This window comes from Protobothrops mucrosquamatus, unplaced genomic scaffold, assembly GCF_001527695.2.
Source record: "Protobothrops mucrosquamatus isolate PMUCROS unplaced genomic scaffold, P.Mucros_1.0 scaffold851, whole genome shotgun sequence".
NCBI lineage: Eukaryota > Metazoa > Chordata > Lepidosauria > Squamata > Viperidae > Protobothrops > Protobothrops mucrosquamatus.
In genome coordinates this window covers 596,876-620,032 of record NW_015387106.1, presented here as the reverse complement: position 1 = coordinate 620,032, position 23,157 = coordinate 596,876, and the positions used below count along the sequence as shown (strand labels likewise).

Sequence of the window (23,157 nt, the reverse complement as noted above, 5' to 3'; positions counted from 1 at the left end):
AAACCCAAGAAAAACAGGCTGAGTTTCTTCTACGCAGTCTCTTTTATTGCTCCTCACCTATAGACAGAAATCTTGCCAATACATAAAGCAACTACCTGCCTAGCTAAAGATATACTCTGCAAATTTCTAGGGAGGAGCTGTCCTAACCTTCTTTTGTCAAATCAAGCTATCTAAACTTCTTGCTCCTCTGGAATGTGGCTCCTCCCCTGGAATGGGAATCCAGACTACATTCCATCATAGGCCTGTAATAATACTTCTGATCTGCCCATCCAATCACATCTTCCCTCTTAACCAAGCCTTTAATTCCAGGGATATTTCATTCATTCATTCAGGTCCTTTATCAACACTCTTTTTTGACCACAGAGAAGATTTAAAAAAAAAAAGCAGCAATATGGCAAATGTGGTGCCATGATGCAAGTCCTCCCCCCTGTGTACATATGTGAAGAGGTCAGGGATTGAATTATGAGGCACATCTGCCACCTTGCTTCTTTTGACCCCTACTAGCAGATGGTATGGACTACAGCTAATCTTCACACCTAGATATGGAATTGTCCAGAGTGGGGAACCAGAAGAATATTCCTGCTTCTTTTTATTTTTTTATTTTTCTAGGCCATGCACGTGTTGAAAACCCCACAATTATGCAAGAACCAAAAGTAATAATAATAATAATAAAGTTGGAAGGGACCTTGGAGGTCATCTAGTCCAACCCTCTACTCTGGCAGGAAACCCTATACCATTTCAGACAAATGGCTGTCCAGTCTCTTCTTAAAAACTTCCAGTGTTGGAGCATTCACCGCTTCTGGAGGCAGGTTGTTCCACTGGTTAATTGTTCTAACTGTCAGGAAGTTTCTCCTTAGTTCTAGGTTTCTTCTCTCCTTGATTAGTTTCCATCCGTTGCTTCTTGTCCTGCCCTCAGGCGCCTTGGTGATGTATGAATCACGTGGGAAGGCCCTTCCTATCACCCAAGGTTTAGACTAAGTGAGTTGAGTCAACGATAGAAATGTCAGCTGTTAGTTTTGCAACCGAACGTGATCAATATGTTCTGGGAGCCAACAGAACAGAAAGGCCAAAGGCGAAAAGTTGAGAGAGGCAATAACAAAATTTAACAAGTACATCAGGAAAAGAAAGTAGGGCTCTATTGAACAACTACCAGGATAATACAAGAATCCACTCTAAATGGGAGGGATGAAGGAAGTGCAATAAACTGCCCTGAGACAACTTTCACCACTGGATGAGGTCAGTAAAGTTAAGATGATGGTCGAAAGAGTGTGAACAAGCTTCCACCCATATTTTTATGTGCATCACACAACCGAGCCACATAAAAAGTGGTGAATCTTTAATTGCTCCATCTTGGCTACTCCCCTGACTTTTCTGACGACAGCCTGTGGACAATTCTGCCCCACCAAATCCTTTCTCTCTTTCTCTCTAAGCTTGGAAAGGTGTCAGAGCCAAGTTCACAGGAGGTCTGGAGCAACATCTGAGAAGATGATGAGGTTGTCTTCTCATTTCCCAGGTCAGTCTCCTGCAATGGCAGGCTATCCGATTTCCTTGTTTTCTTCTGCTCTTCAGATCTGTCTTTTTTGTTTGGGATGTTGATGTCTATTGAATTATAATCCTGCATTTCGCATTTGCTTTCATCCCTCGTGTGAGTTAGCTCTGGAAGGTGATATATGTAGAGAGACACATTCAGAAATGAATATGAGAAATAAGACTCCCTTCTCATCACTGCATTGTTATGCCAGGATATTATGAAAGTCCCTTTTGTGGTTGGTAACCAAAAACAATTTAGAAGCCTTTCCCCCCCCCCACACCCCGCTTCCCATCTAAAAAACAATATTTTTGAAAGACGATTATAATGAGGTCATGGCAGCTCAGACTCTAAAATGCTATCCAATTGTGTTTTGTTTTTTTGCTCCAGCAGCTACTGCAGCTAGTAACATCTGTGTTTGTTTCTCCAGACATTCAAAATACGTTGAAAACCAGACAGAATTGGAAGATTTGGAAGCCAAAGTGAAGAAGGATCAATTTCATCCATGGAACATTTCCTTCTCTTGCAACATTACCGATTAGCGAGGATCCATCCTGGGACACGATCACCACCCAATATTTATTCCAAGCTTCTACACCAAAACATCCTCAAGCACCACCTGACCTTGACACAGAAGACATCAGAGATAAACTGCTCCTCAGAAGCCAGAACTCTTTAAGATATAAAATTCTGCTAGTGGCTCATGAAGCTTATCGCCCACTAAACAGTACACAAAGGGACAGCTATGGATTATGGTCTCCATGGGAGAGGTGTTGCCAAAATATATTTTGTTAGGTTGTATATGTTGCTCTGGTCCTTGACCAGCTCTCTTCATCTTACCATCCAAACAGGATTAAAAACAACCTCAAAATATAAACTCCAATAGAATTTGAATTCTAGATTAGGTTTAGCACTTGGGAATTACGGGAAGAACACAGTCTCATCAGGCCAATCTTATCTGGGTTTGGCCACCATGGAATTCCAATATCACCAGTGTTTCTCAATCTTGTCAACTTGAAGATGTGTGGACTTCAACTCCCAGAATTCCCCAGCCAGCAGGACTGGCTGGGGAATTCTGGGAGTTGAAGTCCACACATCTTCAAGTTGATGAGATACTGGTAATTCTGGGAGTTGAGGTCCGCACATTTTCAAGCTGCCAAGGTTGAGAAACACTGCCATATACTCAACTGGGAAGCTGAGATAACACGCAGATATGTGGCAATGGCTAATTCCTTGGCTACTATGACCAAGGTTCAACTCTTTTACAACTGTAGAAGATGGCAGCACCTAGTCAATCATAGTTTATCCTAAAGTTGTGGGGTTATGCCACGTTAATAATGACATGGGAGATAATTAGGAAATATCTGAGCTGTAAGTTAGAATGAAAATCCTCCCGAGATGAAGACAGGGGCAAGCCAGTTCTATGTTGTGGTTGAGAAAACTACATGGATAGGTCAATTGGTTAGCTGAGAACTCAAGAACACCTGTAGCTTCCAAAAGACAATCCATGCACCAAGGATTCCATGTTTAATCCCTTAATGCTCTATGAGCACAATGTATGTGCAATTTGTTAGCCCTTCGGAATCCTACAGATAATAAACTGCAGCAAGCTATCAATCTTGATATGATTGAGGGAACTTTAATTAGTGTCAGGCCCCTAGAAGGAAGACAAACACAATTTCCTTTATTGTTCCTCACATATAGACAGAAATCTTGCCAAATGGAAGCAACTGTTTTGCATCATTATAGATATACTCTTGAGATCGCTCGGAAGCAGCCTTTTAAAGTCTTTTTTTCCTGGCCAAACTATCTAAGCCAGGGGTAGGCAACCTTGGCTCTTTCATGACTCAACCTGAAGTTGAGGGTCTTAAGGACTCGGTCGTACCCCCTTGATACCGGGGAAGTACTGAGCACCTGAAGTTGAGGGTCTTAAGGACTCGGTCGTACCCCCTTGATACCGGGGAAGTACTGAGCACCTGAAGTTGAGGGTCTTAAGGACTCGGTCGTACCCCAACTATGGCCCCTTCATGACTCGTGGACTTCAACTCCCAGAATTCCTGAGCCAGCATGGCTCAGCTTTGAAACTCTCCCTTTTTTCCCCTCAGCATGGCTGGCTCAGGAATTCTGGGAGTTGAAGTCCACGAGTCATAAAAGAGCCAGGGTTGCCTACCCCTGGTCTAAGCTTTATGGCCTCCTTGCCGTCTGGAATGTAGCCCCTCGTTGCTGGGAATCCAGACTACATCCCACCCAAAACAGGGCTGCATTTCTTTTTCCCTTTTCTTTATTTCTTGATAAAATGCCAGTCCAAGATTGCAAAGCTGAAGGACAAGATTTGCTGGGCCCATTTTGATCTGCTCTTCCAGAAGGTTTTAGTAGGCACCTGGGTAGCTTACCCAACTTAAGCCAAGAAAGAGCTGCAGACAAAACCCTCTCACAGGTACGCATTTAGCCCTGAACCTGCTTTTTTTTTCCACCCACCCAATCCTTCCAAAGCCCTCTCCGTTCACACCTACTGCTTCAGATTGCGAGTGCACAAATGGCTTCATGATTGATCTTCGCAAGCTGCCCTAGAAGCCACTTCAGGGGATGAGAAAGCTGGAAAAACTCACTTTCAAATAAGCAGTTCATTGTATCTGTTCTGTCAAAGTCTTTTTACGTGACGTTCAGGCAATACAGATTGCAAAGAACAACAGGGCTACAAAAAGCCAAGGTAAAGCCATCACAAAACTGCTTGCCGTTTTTTCTCCACGATCCATCTTCCTCCAAGGACCAGCGGGACAGAGAGGAGCAAAAGAGGGGTGGCGGAGGGAGAAAGGGCAGTGATGAACTGAAGCAGTGGCAATCCAGGTCAGATGGCACATGCTCCAGTTTCTGGAATTAATTTTAGAAGTTCTCCTGGCGAAATTGGAACGCAGGGATGAAAAACAAGGTCCAGTGAATCAGAGGGATAATAAAAGAATGGAGAATTTGAACCGGTCGCCAAAGAGTTGTTTTGCTTTCAGCCTAAGAGGGTGAAAAAAAAAAATATGGTGGGGGAGTAGAGCAGGTACTTGCCAGACCAAAAACCATCCAGTTGTGGCCACACTGGAATGGCAGAGGATGCCACATGCAAGAATTATACCGCAAATTCCACTGGATGGGAGCTTGCCTCTTCAACTCTCCGTGGGCTTCGCAAATAGATGAGCAGCAGCGCTAAAGCCTTCTTTCTCCTATCAAATATCCATATGGGAAAAAAACCCTCCCCATCTGGGGAAGAAAGGTGCAGAACGTAAAAATTATACGCAGCCAGCACGAGTGGTCACGATGAGAAAGAGAGCAGCTGCTGGGGGAATTTGCATTTAAAAAGCCTGCAGAAGTTCTGCCTGTGAGGGAAAGATGCACTTATAAACCCTGTGCGCTTGGAGAGACCTTGTGAATATAAATGGCTATGGAGGAGGAGGAGGAGGAGGAGGAGAGAGCAAAAAAACCAGAGGGTAGGGGTAGTCCTCAGCTTACGACCACAATTGGAACCAGGAATTCCCTTGCTAAGCAAGGTGGTTGTTGAATGAGCTGTGCCTGGTTTTATGACCTTTTTTTGCTACAGTTAAGCGAATCACAAGTTGTTAAGTGGACGACGTGCTCATTAAGTAAATGCAGCTTTGCCCATTGACTTTGCTTGTCAAAGTCAGCTGGGAAGGTGGCAAAAGGCAATCCCTAGTAAATAGATGATGGTTGCCCAAATTTGATCATGTGACTCTGGGGATGCCGCAGTGGTCATAAGTGTGAAGTTGTTGTTAGTTGCGAAGTCATGTCCGACCCATCGCAACCCCATGGACAACGTTCCTCCAGGCCTTCCTGTCCTCTACCATCTTCTGGATTCCATTTAAGTTCATGCCTCCTGCTTCAGTGACTCCATCCAGCCACCTTTCTCTGTCGTCCCCTTCTTCTCTTGCCCTCCATCTTTCCCAGCATCAGGCTCTTCTCCAGTGAGTCCTTCCTTCTCATGAGGTGGCCAAAGTACTTGAGTTTCAACTTCAGGATCTGGCCTTCTAAAGAGCAGTCAGGGTTGATCTCTTCTAGGACTGACCGGTTTGATCGCCTTGCAGTCCAGGGGACTCGCAGGAGTCTTCTCCAGCACCAGAGTTCAAAGGCCTCAATTCTTTGGCACTCAGCCTTTCTTATAGTCCAACTTTCACAACCGTACATTGCAACTGGGAAAACCATGGCCTTGACTATATGCACTTTTGTTGGCAGGGTGATGGCTGGTTGTAAAAAAAAAATCACTATTTTAGTGCTGTTGTGACTATGAATGGTTGTAAGTCAAAGACTATCTGTACGTAGGAGTCACACAGGCAAGTCTCAGGCATTCCCTCTTGGTGTCCTTGATGTGTGTTTGTAGTCAAATTCCTCACACCCCTAGTCAGCAAGCCTCTGGCTGGGCTGGCTGAGAATGATGGGAGTTGTAATGCATCAAAGTTAAGAAGGGTTGGGTCCTGGGTGCTTTCTGAGCTTGATTGTTTTCTTGCAGAAGTTTCATTACCCAACTAGGTAACATCATCAGTGCTAGTAGGAAGTGAGGTTTGCTCTATTTTTATACTGGTGGCTTCCCTGTCAGTGTTAATGGGAGTGTTCTTGGTGGATCCTTGATTAGATTATTGTTAATTGTTAGTTTACTGTCTAGTTAAGAAGGGGTGTTGAAGGACCCAGGCTAGCTGATGCAGCTAAAAGTTTAGCAGAGAGTCACCAAATATCTGATTGGCCTTTCCACCTGGATTCTGCTTTGCAGGTCTTGCTCGCAAGAATGAGTCCCTTCTTTGGAACTGGCTGGAGCCAGACTCACATTTTGCTTGGCCAGTTGTGCGTTTGCCACCCACGTGTGTTTCCCCACACCACGGGAGAGGACACACAGGATTCTTTCTGCAGCTGGATTGCAGCAATAACTCTGGAGAAGTGTTTCCCAGACTACAGCCACAACAATAAATCTTTGCAAAAGGTATCTGGGCTCAAATGGTTTCTACATCAGCTACTCTCTGTATGTGGGTGGATATTTTTCTCTTGTCCACCTACCCACTTCTTAGCCAGTTAATGAAGGAGACCTGAACGAAGAGTTCTTGGCCCTTCCATCTAGGGCACCGTTGTGGAACTGGATGCAAACTGATCTCATTGCTATCTTTTCAGAGATCTGCTCTGGCTCATCCGCCTGCCTTCCACTTGGGCCTGTTTCGGTTTCCTGGGCTCATGAATCACCCCAATCACCCCAGAGCAAAAGCATTCTCCAGCCAGACCAAAAGCATTCTCTGAATTAATCAAGCCTGAAAGTGCATATACCTATTCCCAAGGACCACTGGCTTCGATTAAATAAGCAATTTTAGAATGGCCAGGAAATCAGAGGAAAGGCAGGGAAACTCTGAGGGACTTGATAGGGATGTTTAGATTTTGGGGAACACAAAGTGGAAACAAAAATAGGGTCCTTCGTGTTCATACTTCAGATCTCCTCCTATTGCCCCATAATTCAGTGATGGCGAACCTTTTAGAGACCGAGTGCCAAAACTGCAACACAAAACCCACTTATGCATCGTCGAGTGCTGGGTGGGTGTGGCCAATTGGCTGGGCGTGGCCCATTGGGTGGGCATGGCTGTGGTGGTAACGGCAGACTGGGTGGGACTAAAAAGTTCAATCAATCGACTCCAACTTTGCAAGATCTTTTTTTTTCCCCGTGAGAAGTTGAAATTGACTGATTGAACCTTTTTTTTTCTTTTTGCACACGGCGGTGGAGGCCTAAAGCGAAAAGGTTTTATAAAACCCAGCTGAAGGCCTAGGACTGGGGTGACGGTACGCGTGCCCACAGAGAGGGATCTGAGTGCCGCCTCTGGCACCCGTGCCATAGGTTCGCCACCACCGCCATAGCTTAATTTGAGCAAGGATTCTGCCCCAATCTTTTCCCCCATCTCATCCTTCAGGCCCCCACTAGGAACTGGAAGGGAAAGGATGGAGCTGAAGAAGCCTACATGCAACTTGGCAGTTGGAAGATGTGTAGAATTTGACGCCTAGAATTTCCTAGCCAGTATGTCTATAGTAAAAACTCAGGTGCATGTTCTCATTAAAGCAGAGGTAGGAGATGTTTAGTTTGATTCTGTGGTACATTAAAATCTCAAATGTTCTGCCTGATCTCTTTCCAGGTCCCACAGAGAAAAGACATTGGGGGATAAGTCCTAAATGCTCCATCATCGTTCCCATTTTAATACATCATCTCTTGGCCCTTTTGTCTGTGCCATTGAAAAAGATGCTTGGAGTATCTTTTAGGCCATATCATGAGCATCCCTGATCACAGTGTTTCTCAACCTTGGTAACTTTAAGATAACTTCAACTCCCAGAATTCCTAGGCCAACTTTAAAATGTATGGATTTCAACTCCCAGAATTCCCCAGCCAACTTTGAAATGTGTGGATTTCAGCTCAGCATGTGGCTGGGGAATTCTGGGAGTTGAAGTCTCCGTATTTTAAAACTGACTGGGAATTTCGGGAGTTAAAATCCATACATCTTAAAGTTGGCTGGGGAATTCTGGGAGTTGAGCTCCGCACATTTTAAAAGAAACACTGCATTAAGCAAATCCCTATTTTCTCACGCTAACAATTCTATTTGCTCAACCAACAGAAAGTTAAGATTTACAAAGCTAACCTGTGTAGTATATTCTGAAGGCTTCAAATATGTGGAAGTTCAATATTGGCTATTCTCCAGGTGGAATAAGTAGTAGAATAATAAAAAAGTGACGTACCATTGGACATGTGCAAAATGCTGTTCATTCTTACAAACCTAGACCGATTTTATACAAAGCTTCTAAGAAGATGGTGTTAATTTGCAGTGGGATCCAAGCTTTTTAAAAAGAAAATGTGATGTTTTTTAAGCAGGCAAGGATCCACTTATAAAGTAAATGGAAGGCCTCTTTGCTCTGTTTCTGAATGTCTTAGAATCAAGATGGCAACAAGGATTACAATTTCCTCTTTTTCTGTCCAAAACCAATATTTATAATTCTGATCCTATTAAAGTACACCTTAAGTCGGGATATAACCCTTCCCCCCCATGCAATCAAAGGTTTTTGAGCCAGCTTTTCATTTCTAAAACAAGAAAAGCACCTGAACTTTCCAAGCTATTGTTCCAGACATCCAATAATCCCTTTTAATTACAGGTCAGCAACTAGCAGAACCCCTAGCACAACATCTGTCCCTAAGGCACGAGAGATATATTGAGGCTACAATGATAGTGTCCACAACTTCATTGGAAATGTACTTTGAATGGTGATATATGGTAGATGCAGATAGTGTCTTACTCCATGATAGAGGGCATGAGTTTGCAAGAAAGAAAATCCTACGTTTTATTGCTTGGAAATGCAATAAGAATAATAATAAAAAAAGCAGAAGGGCCTGTTTCAACTGAAACGAAGTGAGCCACTGCCCATCAAAGCAGCCAAAAGCAGCCAGATAAATAGTAGGATTGACTTGTTAAGGCCAAAGAACCAAGAACAACACCTAGAGTTACTTCTGAGGAGTACCTTTGTTGTTGTGTGCCTACAAACAGAATCTTGCCAGACTGAAGTAATTAATCTGCCATACAGTAACTATAGATGCACTCTGTGAATTGCTAAGGGTATCCAGACTTGCTCTCTTCTTGCTCTATTGTGTCCTCTAGAAAAGAGCCCCTTCCTCCTGCAACTCTGGACAACAACAACAACAACAACAACAACAACAACAACAATAATAATAATAATAATAATAATAATAATAATAATAATAATAATAATTTATTATTATTATTATTTCAACCTTCCCTGGAACCTCCAGTAGCTCAGGTTGGGGGACGAGTCCGTCCTTTGGGATGTGGTAAAGTCTGTTTACCGACAGGTCAGAGAAGAATTTTTGGAGGTCACAACCTCGTAAGTGGCGAAGACCTCCGTCCAACAAGGTGACCAATTAACAAGATTGACAGTCCTTCAAAGAGGATAGTTCCAGGTTGCTTCTCTCCTTGATGAGTTTCCATCCGTTGCTTCTTGTCCTGCCTTCAGGCGCTTTGGAGAATAGCTTGACTCCCTCTTCTTTATGGCAGCCCCTGAGATACTGGAAGGCTGCTATCATGTCCCCCCTCGTCCTTCTCTTCGTTAGACTAGACATCCCCAATTCCAGCAACCGTTCCTTATATGCTTTAGCCTCCAGTCCCCTAATCATCTTTGTTGCTCTTCTCTGCACTCTTTCTAGAGTCTCAGCATCTTTTTTACATCGTGGTGACCAAAACTGGATGCCGTATTCCAAGTGTGGCCTTACCAAGGCCTTGTAGAGCGGTATTAACACTTCACATGCCATTGCTTGACCTAGCATTCTGTCAAGTCCTGAAGCCAAGCTCAGGTGATTGCCCAAACCTTTTCCAAATAAAGCCACCTGACTTTTACACGTTCTAAAAATGCTTACGTGGAGCTCTTTGGCATTCTTGAACAGAGATATAAGAGTACAGGCTGATGCTTTGCAGGAGAAGACATTCCAACCCATTTTTTTTTTTAATATGGTGAGGCACAGAGCTCTGCAGTAGCTGAGTGAGGTCTCTATTGGCACTACCTTGAGATAACCCCAAATATTAGAAGTCGTGATATTGCCACTGGTTCATCCACTTCAGACGTCTCCAGTTTTATCCTGAGATACCCTAGGATGGGATCGGGGATGGTGGTGGTGGTGATGGATGCAAAACATGATGTACTGCAATCCTAAGCAATCAGTCTTGCAAAGATGCCAAGGTCCAAGGATTAACTGCAGCTTCACCAAGCTGAGGAATACACAGCTTTTGCAGATAGCCGCGGAATAAATTAAAAGTCAAACTGCAATGACGGTTGTGCCGTTTCCAGTACTTTGATTGATAGTAGCAGAATCCTGCAGTCCAAAAAGGCAGATTTTAAGCAGTTCAGCACAGTGATAAGGAGAATTCCATTGTAAGAGAAGCTGATGAAAAAGGAAAATTCTGATGGATGGAAATTCTTTTTCAAAAGGTACTGAGAGCACAACAGCTGCAATCAGAGTTGGCAGCAAGGCTGGCTGGGAAATTTTGGGAGTTGAAGTCTAGGCCTCTTAAAGTGCCAAGATTGAAAAACACTGCTCTAGATACTATGTTTGAGAGGTCCTGGAGAGCAGATGTCAGATGAGCGGAGATGAACGTGTGAAAAAGTGGAAGACCACAGACCAGCCAAGCTGACTTCAATACTTGTGAAATTTCTAGAGAAAGTTGTTGTTAATTGCAAAGTCGTGTCCGACCCCATGGACAATGTTCCTCCAGGCTTTCCTGTCCTCTACCATCTTCTGGAGTCCATTTAAGCTCACACCTACTGCTTCAGTGACTCCATCCAGCCACCTCCTTCTCTGTCGTCCCCTTCTTCTCTTGCCCTCAATCTTTCCTAGCATCAGGCTCTTCTCCAGTGAGTCCTTCCTTCTCCTTAGGTGGCCAAAGGACTTGAGTTTCAACTTCAGGATCTGGCCTTCTAAAGAGCAGTCGGGGTTGATCTCTTCTAGGACTGACCAGTTTGATCGCCTTGCAGTCCAAGGGACTCGCAGGAGTCTTCTCCAGCACCATAGTTCAAAGGCCTCAATTCTTTGTCGCTCAGCCTTTTTTACGGTCCAACTGTCACATCCATACATTGCAACTGGAAAAACCATGGCCTTGACTATACGCACTTTTGTTGGCAATGCTCACGTCTAAGTAATGCCTCCATGATTAGCAGTCAGCATAGCTGTCTCCAGAACAAGCCTCACCAGACTAACCTTCTCCCTCTTTTGAAATAGATAATTCCCATAGCACATTGTGAAATAATATGTCTTTATTTCAGCAAAGCATTTGACATTGTTCTCTGTGAAATTCTGATTAGCAAGCTTGTTAAGCATGGGCTGGATGGCTTGACAGTGGATACATGGGCAACTTAAAGACTATGTTCAAAATGGTCCCTCATTAATGCTTCCTCATCAAATTGAAATGAAGCATGGATTAAAGTGCCAGAAAGTTCAGCCCTGAATTTCATGCACTTCAACTTTTAAGAGATGAAGGGAATGCTTATTCAACCCTCAATGACCAAAAATTGAGTAGAGCAGTAGTCAGATGAAATTCAAGATGATCTTGAGAAGTTAGAGAAATAGGCTTAATGTAATAGAATTTGTCCAAGACAAATGTTCTTTCACACAGGAGAGGGGAAAAAAAGCACAGTAATGGAATATCTGGCTCAGTAGTAATATTTTTGGAAATGTATTAATGATTATAAACTGAATATGAACTAGCAGCTTGATGGGGCCAATCAGCTTCAGGCTACATCAACAGAAGTTCAGTTTCAAGTTTGGGGAAGTAATAATTCCATTTTATTTTGTGTTGGTCAAATTCCACCTCAAGTACTGTGTCCAGTTCTGGACACATTTGAAGAAAGATTCATCAAAGCTGGAAGAGATACAGCAAAAGTCAATGAAGTGATTAAAAGACTGAGAAGTAAAGTCTTGTGAGAAGAGCTTGAGGGAAAAGTGTATATTTAGCAATGAAAAAAAAATGATAGGGGGCATATTTCAAACAACTCATGGGGAAAGGGGCTCACTCAGAATAAAGTCAAGTTTTTGGCTTGATCAAGGTCAAGTTCTGTTATCCCAAACAGCAGACATGGAGAATAATGGAGCTATTCTTCCAATACTGTCACAGGGAAGATTGAGTCAAGCTATTCTCTAAAGCACCTGAGGGCAGGACAAGAAGCAATGGGTGGAAGCTCATCAGAGGGAGATCCAACCTGGAAATGAGGAATTTCCTGACAGTGAGAACAATTAAGCAATGGAACAGCTTGCCTCCTAGAATTGTGGGTGCTCCATCCCTCATGGTGTTCAAGAAAAGATTGGACATCCATTTGTCCAGGATGGTATAAGGACTCCTGCCTTGGGCTGGAGGGTGGACTAGAATACTTCCAAAGTCTCTTCCAGTCTTATGATTCTATAATTCTAAATTACAGGATGGTCACTTCCTATTGAATATTAGGAAAAAACTTCCTAATAGTAGGAATGGTGGAGCAGTTAACCCTGTTGCCAAGGGAGACAATAAGCAAATCTCCATGGACTTATTTAAACAAAGGCTGGACAGTTCTCTGTCTGGGATGTTTTATCCTGGATTCTTGCCCTGATCAGAGAGTCCCCAGTCTGCAGCTGAGCACCAAGCAAACATTGATTCAAGATCTCAAAATAGTTGTCTTGGATGCCGGTGTCACCGCCAGCATCTCATTGCAAGCAGTTTCATTTCTGTCTTGCATGAGTTCTGAACTGAGAGGGAAACAGTCCTTGGGTGTAATGATGGGGGACAAAGCAGGAATGTCCTGAAGGGGGCTGGAGAGAGAGGTTACAGTAATGGGGATCCTGGGACCCTCCAGATGCTGCATTGCTGGATTCTGTATCCCAGTGATCCGAACAAGCATGGTTAATGGAAGGAAGATGTCCTCTATTACTGTCTGGAGGGTCGCAGATCTCCCATCCCTGCTTATACCCTCTGAGATGCCTCCTCCTCCAAAACAGTCTCCCCAACATCACTAGGTAGCATCCATATACACCCCCAATTTAAATCATTTGAACAATATGAACAAAAGGAGACGTAAGCATCTTCGTGAGCTGAAGAAGCTTCTTGGATGAGAAGTGAAACATTTTTTTAAGGAAAAAAGCAAAGAAAATCCAGTTGCCTTTTGGAAAAGCGCCTTTGGGAGATGTAAGCATGAGAAACTTATGGAAGCCTCTGGAGCGTTTACAATTCTCGCTTAAACTCCCAAGCAAGTTCATAAGAGACCTGAAACAAAGGCTCGCAAGATTGGGTAACCTTGTGAGATTTTGGCTGCTGTGCTTGAAACTAGGCTGCCTTCTGTACATAAGCAGGAGAAGAGGGGACATCTGAATTCCTCCCCACCCCCACCCCTTGAGTCTGGCTTTTCTGCCTTGTCCAAGCCCCCAGGAAAGGGCAGCCCAATCCAGCTAGTAAACAGCTTCAGCATTTTCAGCCCATTAGTCTAGTCCTGTCTGACTGGATGCCAAGTTTTGCTGGAGTAAGAAAAACGCCCGCCAAGCAGAAGGAATTGCCGAAGGGCCTGGAAAAAGCTCAAAGCCTCTGTTGCTTTTGGGCAGTGATTGACTTTCCAGGATTGAGAGATCCTTTCAGCCATTCAGCTGAAGCTAAATCACCCACAAGGCCCCTCGTTTGGAGAGCCCGAGCACTCTTTGCTGGGGGACACACACAGCAAAACAAACCAGACCAATTACAAACCATTGCACTCAAATAGGTTAAAGATAATTAATTTTAACTTGGGTATTTTTTTCTGGCTTAACACATTGTGTGCCTTCAAACTATTTCATTACTTTAGGGCTACAATATATTTCATGAGCTCAGAAAATAACTCAGACAAGCAGACAGCACAGTTGTATTATTTGATTGCAGTTATGGAGGAGTTCCTTGGCTGGTTTGCTCAGTTTTGGGTACTCTTTGTAGAGACTCTTCTGTATTGGGATATCAGGGATCAAAGGGTTAATTGATTGAGGATGGCTATCTCTCCTCCCCACCATGATTTTCCAGAGGCTCATGTGGAAATCCTGTTCTCCTCTGAGCTATCAGCTTGTATATATACAATATGCTGATCAAGGTTAAAGTGGGGTTGGGTAGATTGTGGTCCACCATGCTGTGTGAACCTGCCCATTGCATGGAGTCTTAGCATGACTTATTTTAAAGTTAAAATGATGGGTCAAACTACACAACTATCAATCAGGGATGACATTGAGACCTAATTCCAAATATTGCTTTCCAAACTCTGCTTGGACTCAATGATTGGCATAATTTTATAGTGTACAAAACCATTCTTTAACTATGGCTTATTGAATGAACCACAATTGGCTGGATAAACTGAATACTCTAAGCCAGAAACCATGAATTGACAAGATAAAGGTAAAATTTCTTATGAGCTGAGTTTGACTTCTGATGAATTGGATAGGTTTACATAGCCTTCCTTGGCAACATACATTGATTTGAGACCCAACTCAGTTGGAAGACCTCAAGTTGGTGATGACTGGTTTAGAATATAAATTATTTGGGAGCGGCAGCTTGGTGTGGGTGATTAATATAAAAGAAAGTCATGACTCCTAGCTTGGTTCAACACCAACGAGTGACCAATAGATACACCCATACTGTTTTCCAGGCAACAATACATAAATACTATACCTCCTATGAAATTTTTCAACTTCCCTGGGATTTGTGTTGGTCATCCACTTAAGAACTAACAAATTCTACCCAACTTTATCATTTGAAGCCAACCACAATTGCTAGAGTCACACAATACATAGTGCATTTTTTACTCCTCATCACCACAGTCCACAAGCTGATAAGAATGGTGCATTATGGCTGCCAACCACTGCTCACATGGGAGACAGAACTGCATATGAGCATATTATTTATTAAGGGACTGCCACAAAGAAGAAGGAGTCAAGCTAGTCTCCAAAGCACCTGAAGGAAGGACAAGAAACAATGGATGGAAAGTAATCAAAGAGAGAAGCAACCTAGAACTAAGGAGAACTTTTTAGAACAATATATCAATGGAAAGATTTGCCTCCAGAAGTTGTGGATGCTCCTTCACCGGAGGTTTTTAAAAGCAATTGGACAGCCACTCGAATGAAATTATATAAGGTATCCTGCTTGAGTAGGAGGTTGGGCTAGAAGACCTTCAAAGTCCCTTCCAATTCTTTTATTCTGTCATTTATTGCTATTTTACTAGTCTTCTAAGCCCAATAGTCTAATTGTGAATGACTTTAAGTAGCATATATCCCAAACATATGAAAGTCAAGTTAAAAAATACTCAACAGAAGAAAAACAAAGCCTATTAATAACATAATGAATAATTATAATCAATAGAATTAGGAATGCTCGCTAAATGAATGGTTGTAAGCCGAGGATTACCTATATCTGTCTTAACAATCATGTCTGAAGAACCTGGGCATCATAGTTGGCAAAGGCTGCTTTTGCCCACCTTCCTTGTAGACCAGGGGTAGTCAACCTTGGCTCTTTTATGACTCGTGGACTTCAACTCCTAGAATTCCTGAGCCAGCTAAGCTGGCTCAGGAATTCTGGGAATTGAAGTCCACGAGTCATAAAAGAGCCAAAGTTGACTACCCCTGTTGTAGACCTTCACCTCCCCACTGATAAATGGGGAGAAAGAAGGCTTCTATACCAGCAAAGATCTGGTCAGTTTCTCAATTGCTGGCTCAGAAGATAGGTTTTTACAGCTATATTATTTATCGCCTCAAAACAAATTCCTCCAGCGCACAGTTGGGACAAAAAATTAGAACTCAAATTGATGCATGGCCTTAATTTACACAGAAAACACGTTATCCACAAGAAACGGCTATGCAGAAGCTTTTGGAGGCAAGAGAACACTCACTTCGTCGGATGAACCAGGGAAGTGTTGCCTAATCGGAGGATCATCGGACCTTTGGGATTGCGTATTTTCTTAACCGACGAGGTCTTCAGAAGACCAAACCTTTTGATTAGATTAAATCCTGGAAAAGAGAGAAGAAGGTAAACTGAGAATCTATTGGGAATTTGGGGTGCTGTAATGCAATGCATCTTGGGGGGATGGGAGGGGGGGGACACCAGGTTGGGAAGTCTGATTTCACCATCTGTCTTTTGAACTTTCTGTATTGGTTCATACTATCTTCCTTATTCACAGTGCAGAATAATAAAGACTCATCGCTTTAGGGGAATAAAAAGCTGTGGGGCATTAGAAAGGATCTACGTGCGTCTTTGATAGGTAAATATATATATATATTTGAGACAGAATGCCTGGAAGTCCATCTTTTAGCGTGGTGCATCTCTAGTCCTTATTGAGATTGGCTACTCCTTTAATTGGTATAAACTAAGAAAAGGTGTAGCCTTTTTCCTTCAGGAAAATAAGGACTTCAAAATGTTGAAGCTTCCGAGTCCATTTCCACCCATCGTTTAAGTGTCTGTTTATGGTCATAGTCCCAAAGTCACCGTTAAAATATAAAGCATCTCACGGGCACACATACACACCCCCATTCATGACCAAAACTTAAATTACATTTTGATCCATCTCATCGAGCAATTGCTGCTATTACACAATGTTTGGTGACTTTTCAGGACATTTTACAGTACTGATCATCCCATAGGAAGTGTACAATTGCCTGTTGGAAGCTGTCCAAATAATATGTGATGAGATTAGCTCAGTCCTCAGGGAACGATAGAAAGGAGTCCATAATCAGCTGTCTCTCCTTCAGTGTCCAAACATCTGAATGAATGCTTCTGAAAAGGGGATACGGTTACATCTTCCCATCAATGGTACCCAGGATAGGGATCCTAAGACATAAATCCCCTTCTAGGCAAGGGCACAAGGACTGGATAAAAAGAATTGGGTATTGTAAAGACACAGGTGTATAATATCGTTATAGCAGGGCTGGAAGGTATTTAGCTCCGTCCTTTGGTACATTAAAAAAATTCTGCCTGATCTCATTTCAGAAAAAAAACTTTGGGGAATAAACCCAAAATGTTCAATCATTGTCCCCATTTCAGCACATCATCTCTTTTGTCTGTGCCATTGCAAAGGATGCTGGGAGTATCTTCTGGACCATATCACGAGCATCCCTTAAAAGAGTGTTTTTTAACCTTAGCAACAGAGGCAAAGAGACTCTGCCTGAAAACAAACTTGCCCATAACTTCTGTGGCACTACCTTTGGGCTTGCTAATGTGCCCCTGTGTCCAGCAGGGATGCCTTTTGCAGCAACATCTCCATAAAGGGTGTTACATTGAGGCAGTGTTTCTCAACCTTAGTAACTTTCACACAGGCGGGCTTCAACTCCCAGAATTTCCCAGCCAACTTTAAAATAGTTAGACCTCAGCTCAGCCTCTGCTGGCTGGAGAATTTTGGAAGATGAATTCTACATCTCTTCAAGAGCTGGGGAATTCTGGGTGTTGAAGTTCACCCGAGTTAAAGTTGTTAAGGTTGAGAAATGCTGCCTTAACATAACACCCCATATGGAGATGTTGCTATAGAAAACATCCCTGATAGACACAGGGATGTTTTCTATAGCAACATCTCCATATGGGGTGTTATGTTAAGTCAGCATTTCTCAACCTTAACAACTTTAACTCAGGTTGTAGGCAGGCTTTGGTTGATATAATAATAATAATAATAATAATAATAATAATAATAATAATAATAATAATAATAATAATAATAATAATAATAATAATAATAATAATAATAATAATAATAATAATAATAATAATAATAATAAAAAGTTGGAAGGGATCTTGGAGGTCATCCAGTCCAACCCCCTGCTCAGGCAGGAAACCCTATACCATTTCGGACAAATGGCTGTCCAGTCTCTTCTTAAAGACTTCCAGTGTTGGAGCATTCACCGCTTCTGGAGGCAGGTTGTTCCACTGGTTAATTGTTCTAACCGTCAGGAAGTTTCTCCTTAGTTCTAGGTTGCTTCTCTCTTTGGTTAGTTTCCATCCGTTGCTTCTTGTCCTGCCTTCAGGCACCTTGGAGAATAGCTTGACTGCCTCTTTTGGGGGGCAGCCCCTGAGATATTGGAACACTGCTATCATGTCCCCCCTTGTCCTTCTCTTCGTTAAACTAGACATACCCAATTCCAGCAACCGTTCCTTATATGCCTTAGCCTCCAGTCTGGCCAGTGACTCTACAGCTGCCACAACCCACCCTACCCCATCTGCATCTGGGGTGGACAATGCCAAAAAACCACCATTTGGATGCTTGGTAAAGTTGGGAGTAGATTTCAGCGCAAGAGGGCTGCACCCAGCTGGACCTCAATGGGTGGGGCTCAATCCCACCAATCTGGAGGAAAGAGAAGGAGGAGAACATGGGCTTCCCACTTACCAGTTATATTTACGAATTCATTGCTGCTCTGGTCCAGCCGGAGACCTTCTTTCTCCAGTAGCGGACACTTCTCCCCTGTAAGAGAACGATGAATAAGAACGATTACTCAATGGAACTTTGCCTCCTGGAATTGTGAGGGCTCCATTGCTGAAGGTTTTCAAAAATAGACTAGACAACCGCTTGTTCAGAAGGTATAAGGACTCCTGCCTTGGGCAAGGGAGTTGGACTAGAAGACCTCCACGGTCCCTTCCAGGCCTACGATTCTATGATTGGATGATAAGAGATGTTCTAACTATCACCATGGAGCACGGACATTCATTAACATGTGAATTAAACCCCCAGGTATCATCATACATCTTGGTTTCAGCTGTACAAAGAGACACAATAAGTTCCTATTCAGTAAGGAATGAAGACTGGAATTAGCTACACAACTTGAGGGACGTTGCACAAGCAACTTTTGGATTTTTTTCCTGGCAGAGAGGTTAACTCCGACTCAGAGGCCAGACCTGCCTCGCCAGGACCATTCTCAGAATTTTGTTTTGGAAATGATAGAAATAAATAATAAGATAGCTGTTCTAAAATAGAAAAATGACTCATCTCTGGACAGATATTTGTTTGCTATTGGAGTCTCTCTGTGTGTGTCTCTCTCTCCCTCTCCTTCTCTCTCATGAGATAGTGACACCCAGAGAATTATGTGGTTGTAGATTAATTTGACCCAACTTGCTGGTTCTTTCACATGCAAGAATTAGGATGTGTGGAGCCTGTGGAATGGGGAATAACATCTCAGTAGAAAAGTTTCTTTCAAAGGAGACAGAATCAATTAGCTTGCTCACATTAACTGTGGTTTTACCCTGCTGAGTGAACACAAATGTTTGAATGTGTCACTTGGGTAGTGGAGAGAGCCTATGTGCTTTCAGTTGATCAGCTAAAACACATATAATTAACAACCAGAACATCATCATCATCATCCTGGGTTGAAATCCCTATTTTTCATCTGTGTCTGGAGGAATAAATATAAGAACTACCATAATGGCTATAAGACGAATACAACGGTACATCAGCCCTTTTTTTTCCAGCAATTTCTGCTACCCTTTCAAAGTTCTGACTCTCCGGTTATTTGTCTCTGCATTTTGTGGCAAGTTATTCCAGACTCAAGATTTTATCAAAGTATTGAAATGCTGCAAATGGCAAAGAACAAAAATACAGAATGGAGGGTTTTTTTATTTGGCAGAAACACACCTCTGCAGTGGTTCTTTAGAGGGGCAAATTTGCTAAAATCTAGGTTGGTCCCTCACCAGTTTCCAAACGAGACAACACTCATTTATCTCCTTTGTGAATATGCTTATGAGGTTCATAAAGGATGGACAACTTTCACCCAAAACTTTGCAATGATTGTAAGAGGCAAGACAATTTTGTCCTGCAGGTAGTCCTCAGCTTGTGACCACAATTGGCACGATGAGCTTGTTAAGTAAGTCGTGACTGATTTTACAGCATTTTTGCCTCAGTTGTTAATCTCCATGGTCCTTAAGCTGGGGGGGAATCTCCATGTAGCTTTAAAGCTTTTCCCGTTGTGAAAGTCTCAGTCTTTTGATTCCCATTCCAGCCTTGCAGTCTCCTCACCATAGCAGGACCATGAAGTACCAGCTTTTGATAAAAATGTTGTGGTAATTGTTGTTTGTGGGGAGCTTCTCCACAGACCCTAGTGCTGGTTACTGTGGAAATTGGCCATTCCTGGGACATCTCTGCTGTTGTTATGAAGGAGTTCCTGACAGCTTATAAGATATTTCAGTATCATCAACTCTTTTTATCCTATGTTTTTAAATCTGTTTGCTTGAGCTAGTAATAAAACTTAAAATCTCATTATTCAGTAAATAGTTCATTGTCTCTGGATCAATTGCTTCGGCACCTGATCACTGTCCTTCAACTAGACAGGGGTTAGGTCAGAATGGCGTAAGAGGTCTTGCACAGTTGCGACTTAGNACAGGGATGTTTTCTATAGCAACATCTCCATATGGGGTGTTATGTTAAGGCAGCATTTCTCAACCTTAACAACTTTAACTCAGGTTGTAGGCAGGCTTTGGTTGATATAATAATAATAATAATAATAATAATAATAATAATAATAATAATAATAATAATAATAATAATAATAATAATAATAATAATAATAATAATAATAATAATAAAAAAGTTGGAAGGGATCTTGGAGGTCATCCAGTCCAACCCCCTGCTCAGGCAGGAAACCCTATATCATTTCGGACAAATGGCTGTCCAGTCTCTTCTTAAAGACTTCCAGTGTTGGAGCATTCACCGCTTCTGGAGGCAGGTTGTTCCACTGGTTAATTGTTCTAACCATCAGAAAGTTTCTCCTTAGTTCTAGGTTGCTTCTCTCTTTGGTTAGTTTCCATCCGTTGCTTCTTGTCCTGCCTTCAGGCGCTTTGGAGAATAGCTTGACTCCCTCTTCTTTGTGGCAGCCCCTGAGATATTGGAACACTGCTATCCTTCTCTTCATTAAACTAGACATACCCAATTCCAGCAACCGTTCCTTATATGCCTTAGCCTCCAGTCTGGCCAGTGACTCTACAGCTGCCACAACCCACCCTACCCCATCTGCATCTGGGGTGGACAATGCCAAAAAACCACCATTTGGATGCTTGGTAAAGTTGGGAGTAGATTTCAGCGCAAGAGGGCTGCACATTAGCTGGACCTCAATGGGTGGGGCTCAATCCCACCAATCTGGAGGAAAGAGAAGGAGGAGAACATGGGCTTCCCACTTACCAGTTATATTTACGAATTCATTGCTGCTCTGGTCCAGCCGGAGACCTTCTTTCTCCAGTAGCGGACACTTCTCCCCTGTAAGAGAACGATGAATAAGAACGATTACTCAATGGAACTTTGCCTCCTGGAATTGTGAGGGCTCCATTGCTGAAGGTTTTCAAAAATAGACTAGACAACCGCTTGTTCAGGAGGTATAAGGACTCCTGCCTTGGGCAAGGGAGTTGGACTAGAAGACCTCCACAGTCCCTTCCAGGCCTACGATTCTATGATTGGATGATTAAACCCCCAGGTATCATCATACATCTTGGTTTCAGCTGTACAAAGAGACACAATAAGTTCCTATTCAGTAAGGAATGAAGACTGGACTTAGCTACACAACTTGAGGGACGTTGCACAAGCAACTTTTGGATTTTTTTCCTGGCAGAGAGGTTAACTCCGACTCAGAGGCCAGACCTGCCTCACCAGGACCATTCTCAGAATTTTGTTTTGGAAATGATAGAAATAAATAATAAGATAGCTGTTCTAAAATAGAAAAATGACTCATCTCTGGACAGATATTTGTTTGCTGTTGGAGTCTCTCTCTGTGTGTCTCTCTCTCCCTCTCCCTCTCTCTGTCTCCTTCTCTCTCATGAGATAGTGACACCCAGAGAATTATGTAGTTGTAGATTAATTTGACCCAACTCGCTGGTTCTTTCACATGCAAGAATTAGGATGTGTGGAGCCTGTGGAATGGGGAATAGCATCTCAGTAGAAAAGTTTCTTTCAAAGGAGACAGAATCAATTAGCTTGCTCACATTAACTGTGGTTTTACCCTGCTGAGTGAACACAAATGTTTGAATGTGTCACTTGGGTAGTGGAGAGAGCCTATGTGCTTTCAGTTGATCAGCTAAAACACATATAATTAACAACCAGAACATCATCATCATCATCCTGGGTTGAAATCCCTATTTTTCATCTGTGTCTGGAGGAATAAATATAAGAACTACCATAATGGCTATAAGACGAATACAACGGTACATCAGCCCTTTTTTTCCAGCAATTTCTGCTACCCTTTCAAAGTTCTGACTCTCCGGTTATTTGTCTCTGCATTTTGTGGCAAGTTATTCCAGACTCAAGATTTTATCAAAGTATTGAAATGCTGTAAATGGCAAAGAACAAAAATACAGAATGGAGGGTTTTTTTATTTGGCAGAAACACACCTCTGCAGTGGTTCTTTAGAGGGGCAAATTTGCTAAAATCTAGGTTGGTCCCTCACCAGTTTCCAAACGAGACAACACTCATTTATCTCCTTTGTGAATATGCTTATGAGGTTCATAAAGGATGGACAACTTTCACCCAAAACTTTGCAATGATTGTAAGAGGCAAGACAATTTTGTCCTGCAGGTAGTCCTCAGCTTGTGACCACAATTGGCACGATGAGCTTGTTAAGTAAGTCGTGACTGATTTTACAGCATTTTTGCCTCAGTTGTTAATCTCCATGGTCCTTAAGCTGGGGGGGGAATCTCCATGTAGCTTCAAAGCTTTTCCCGTTGTGAAAGTCTCAGTCTTTTGATTCCCATTCCAGCCTTGCAGTCTCCTCACCATAGCAGGACCATGAAGTACCAGCTTTTGATAAAAATGTTGTGGTAATTGTTGTTTGTGGGGAGCTTCTCCACAGACCCTAGTGCTGGTTACTGTGGAAATTGGCCATTCCTGGGACATCTCTGCTGTTGTTATGAAGGAGTTCCTGACAGCTTATAATATATTTCAGTATCATCAACTCTTTTTATCCTATGTTTTTAAATCTGTTTGCTTGAGCTAGTAATAAAACTTAAAATCTCATTATTCAGTAAATAGTTCATTGTCTCTGGATCAATTGCTTCGGCACCTGATCACTGTCCTTCAACTAGACAGGGGTTAGGTCAGAATGGCGTAAGAGGTCTTGCACAGTTGCGACTTAG

At 42.6% G+C, this 23,157-nt stretch overlaps 1 protein-coding gene across 1 annotated transcript in view; it reads right to left on the bottom strand.

The window, feature by feature from the left end:
• COL16A1 (collagen type XVI alpha 1 chain) overlaps nucleotides 1-23,157 on the bottom strand; it is a 203,642-nt gene that overhangs the window by 159,736 nt on the left and 20,749 nt on the right. Inside the window, exons 2-4 of the mRNA XM_029284696.1 lie at nucleotides 21,218-21,292; nucleotides 18,440-18,514; nucleotides 15,962-16,079 (exon numbers count right to left, since the gene is read on the bottom strand). Of these exons, the coding sequence (XP_029140529.1) occupies nucleotides 15,962-16,079; nucleotides 18,440-18,514; nucleotides 21,218-21,292 (268 nt within the window). The remainder of the gene's footprint in view (nucleotides 1-15,961; nucleotides 16,080-18,439; nucleotides 18,515-21,217; nucleotides 21,293-23,157) is intronic.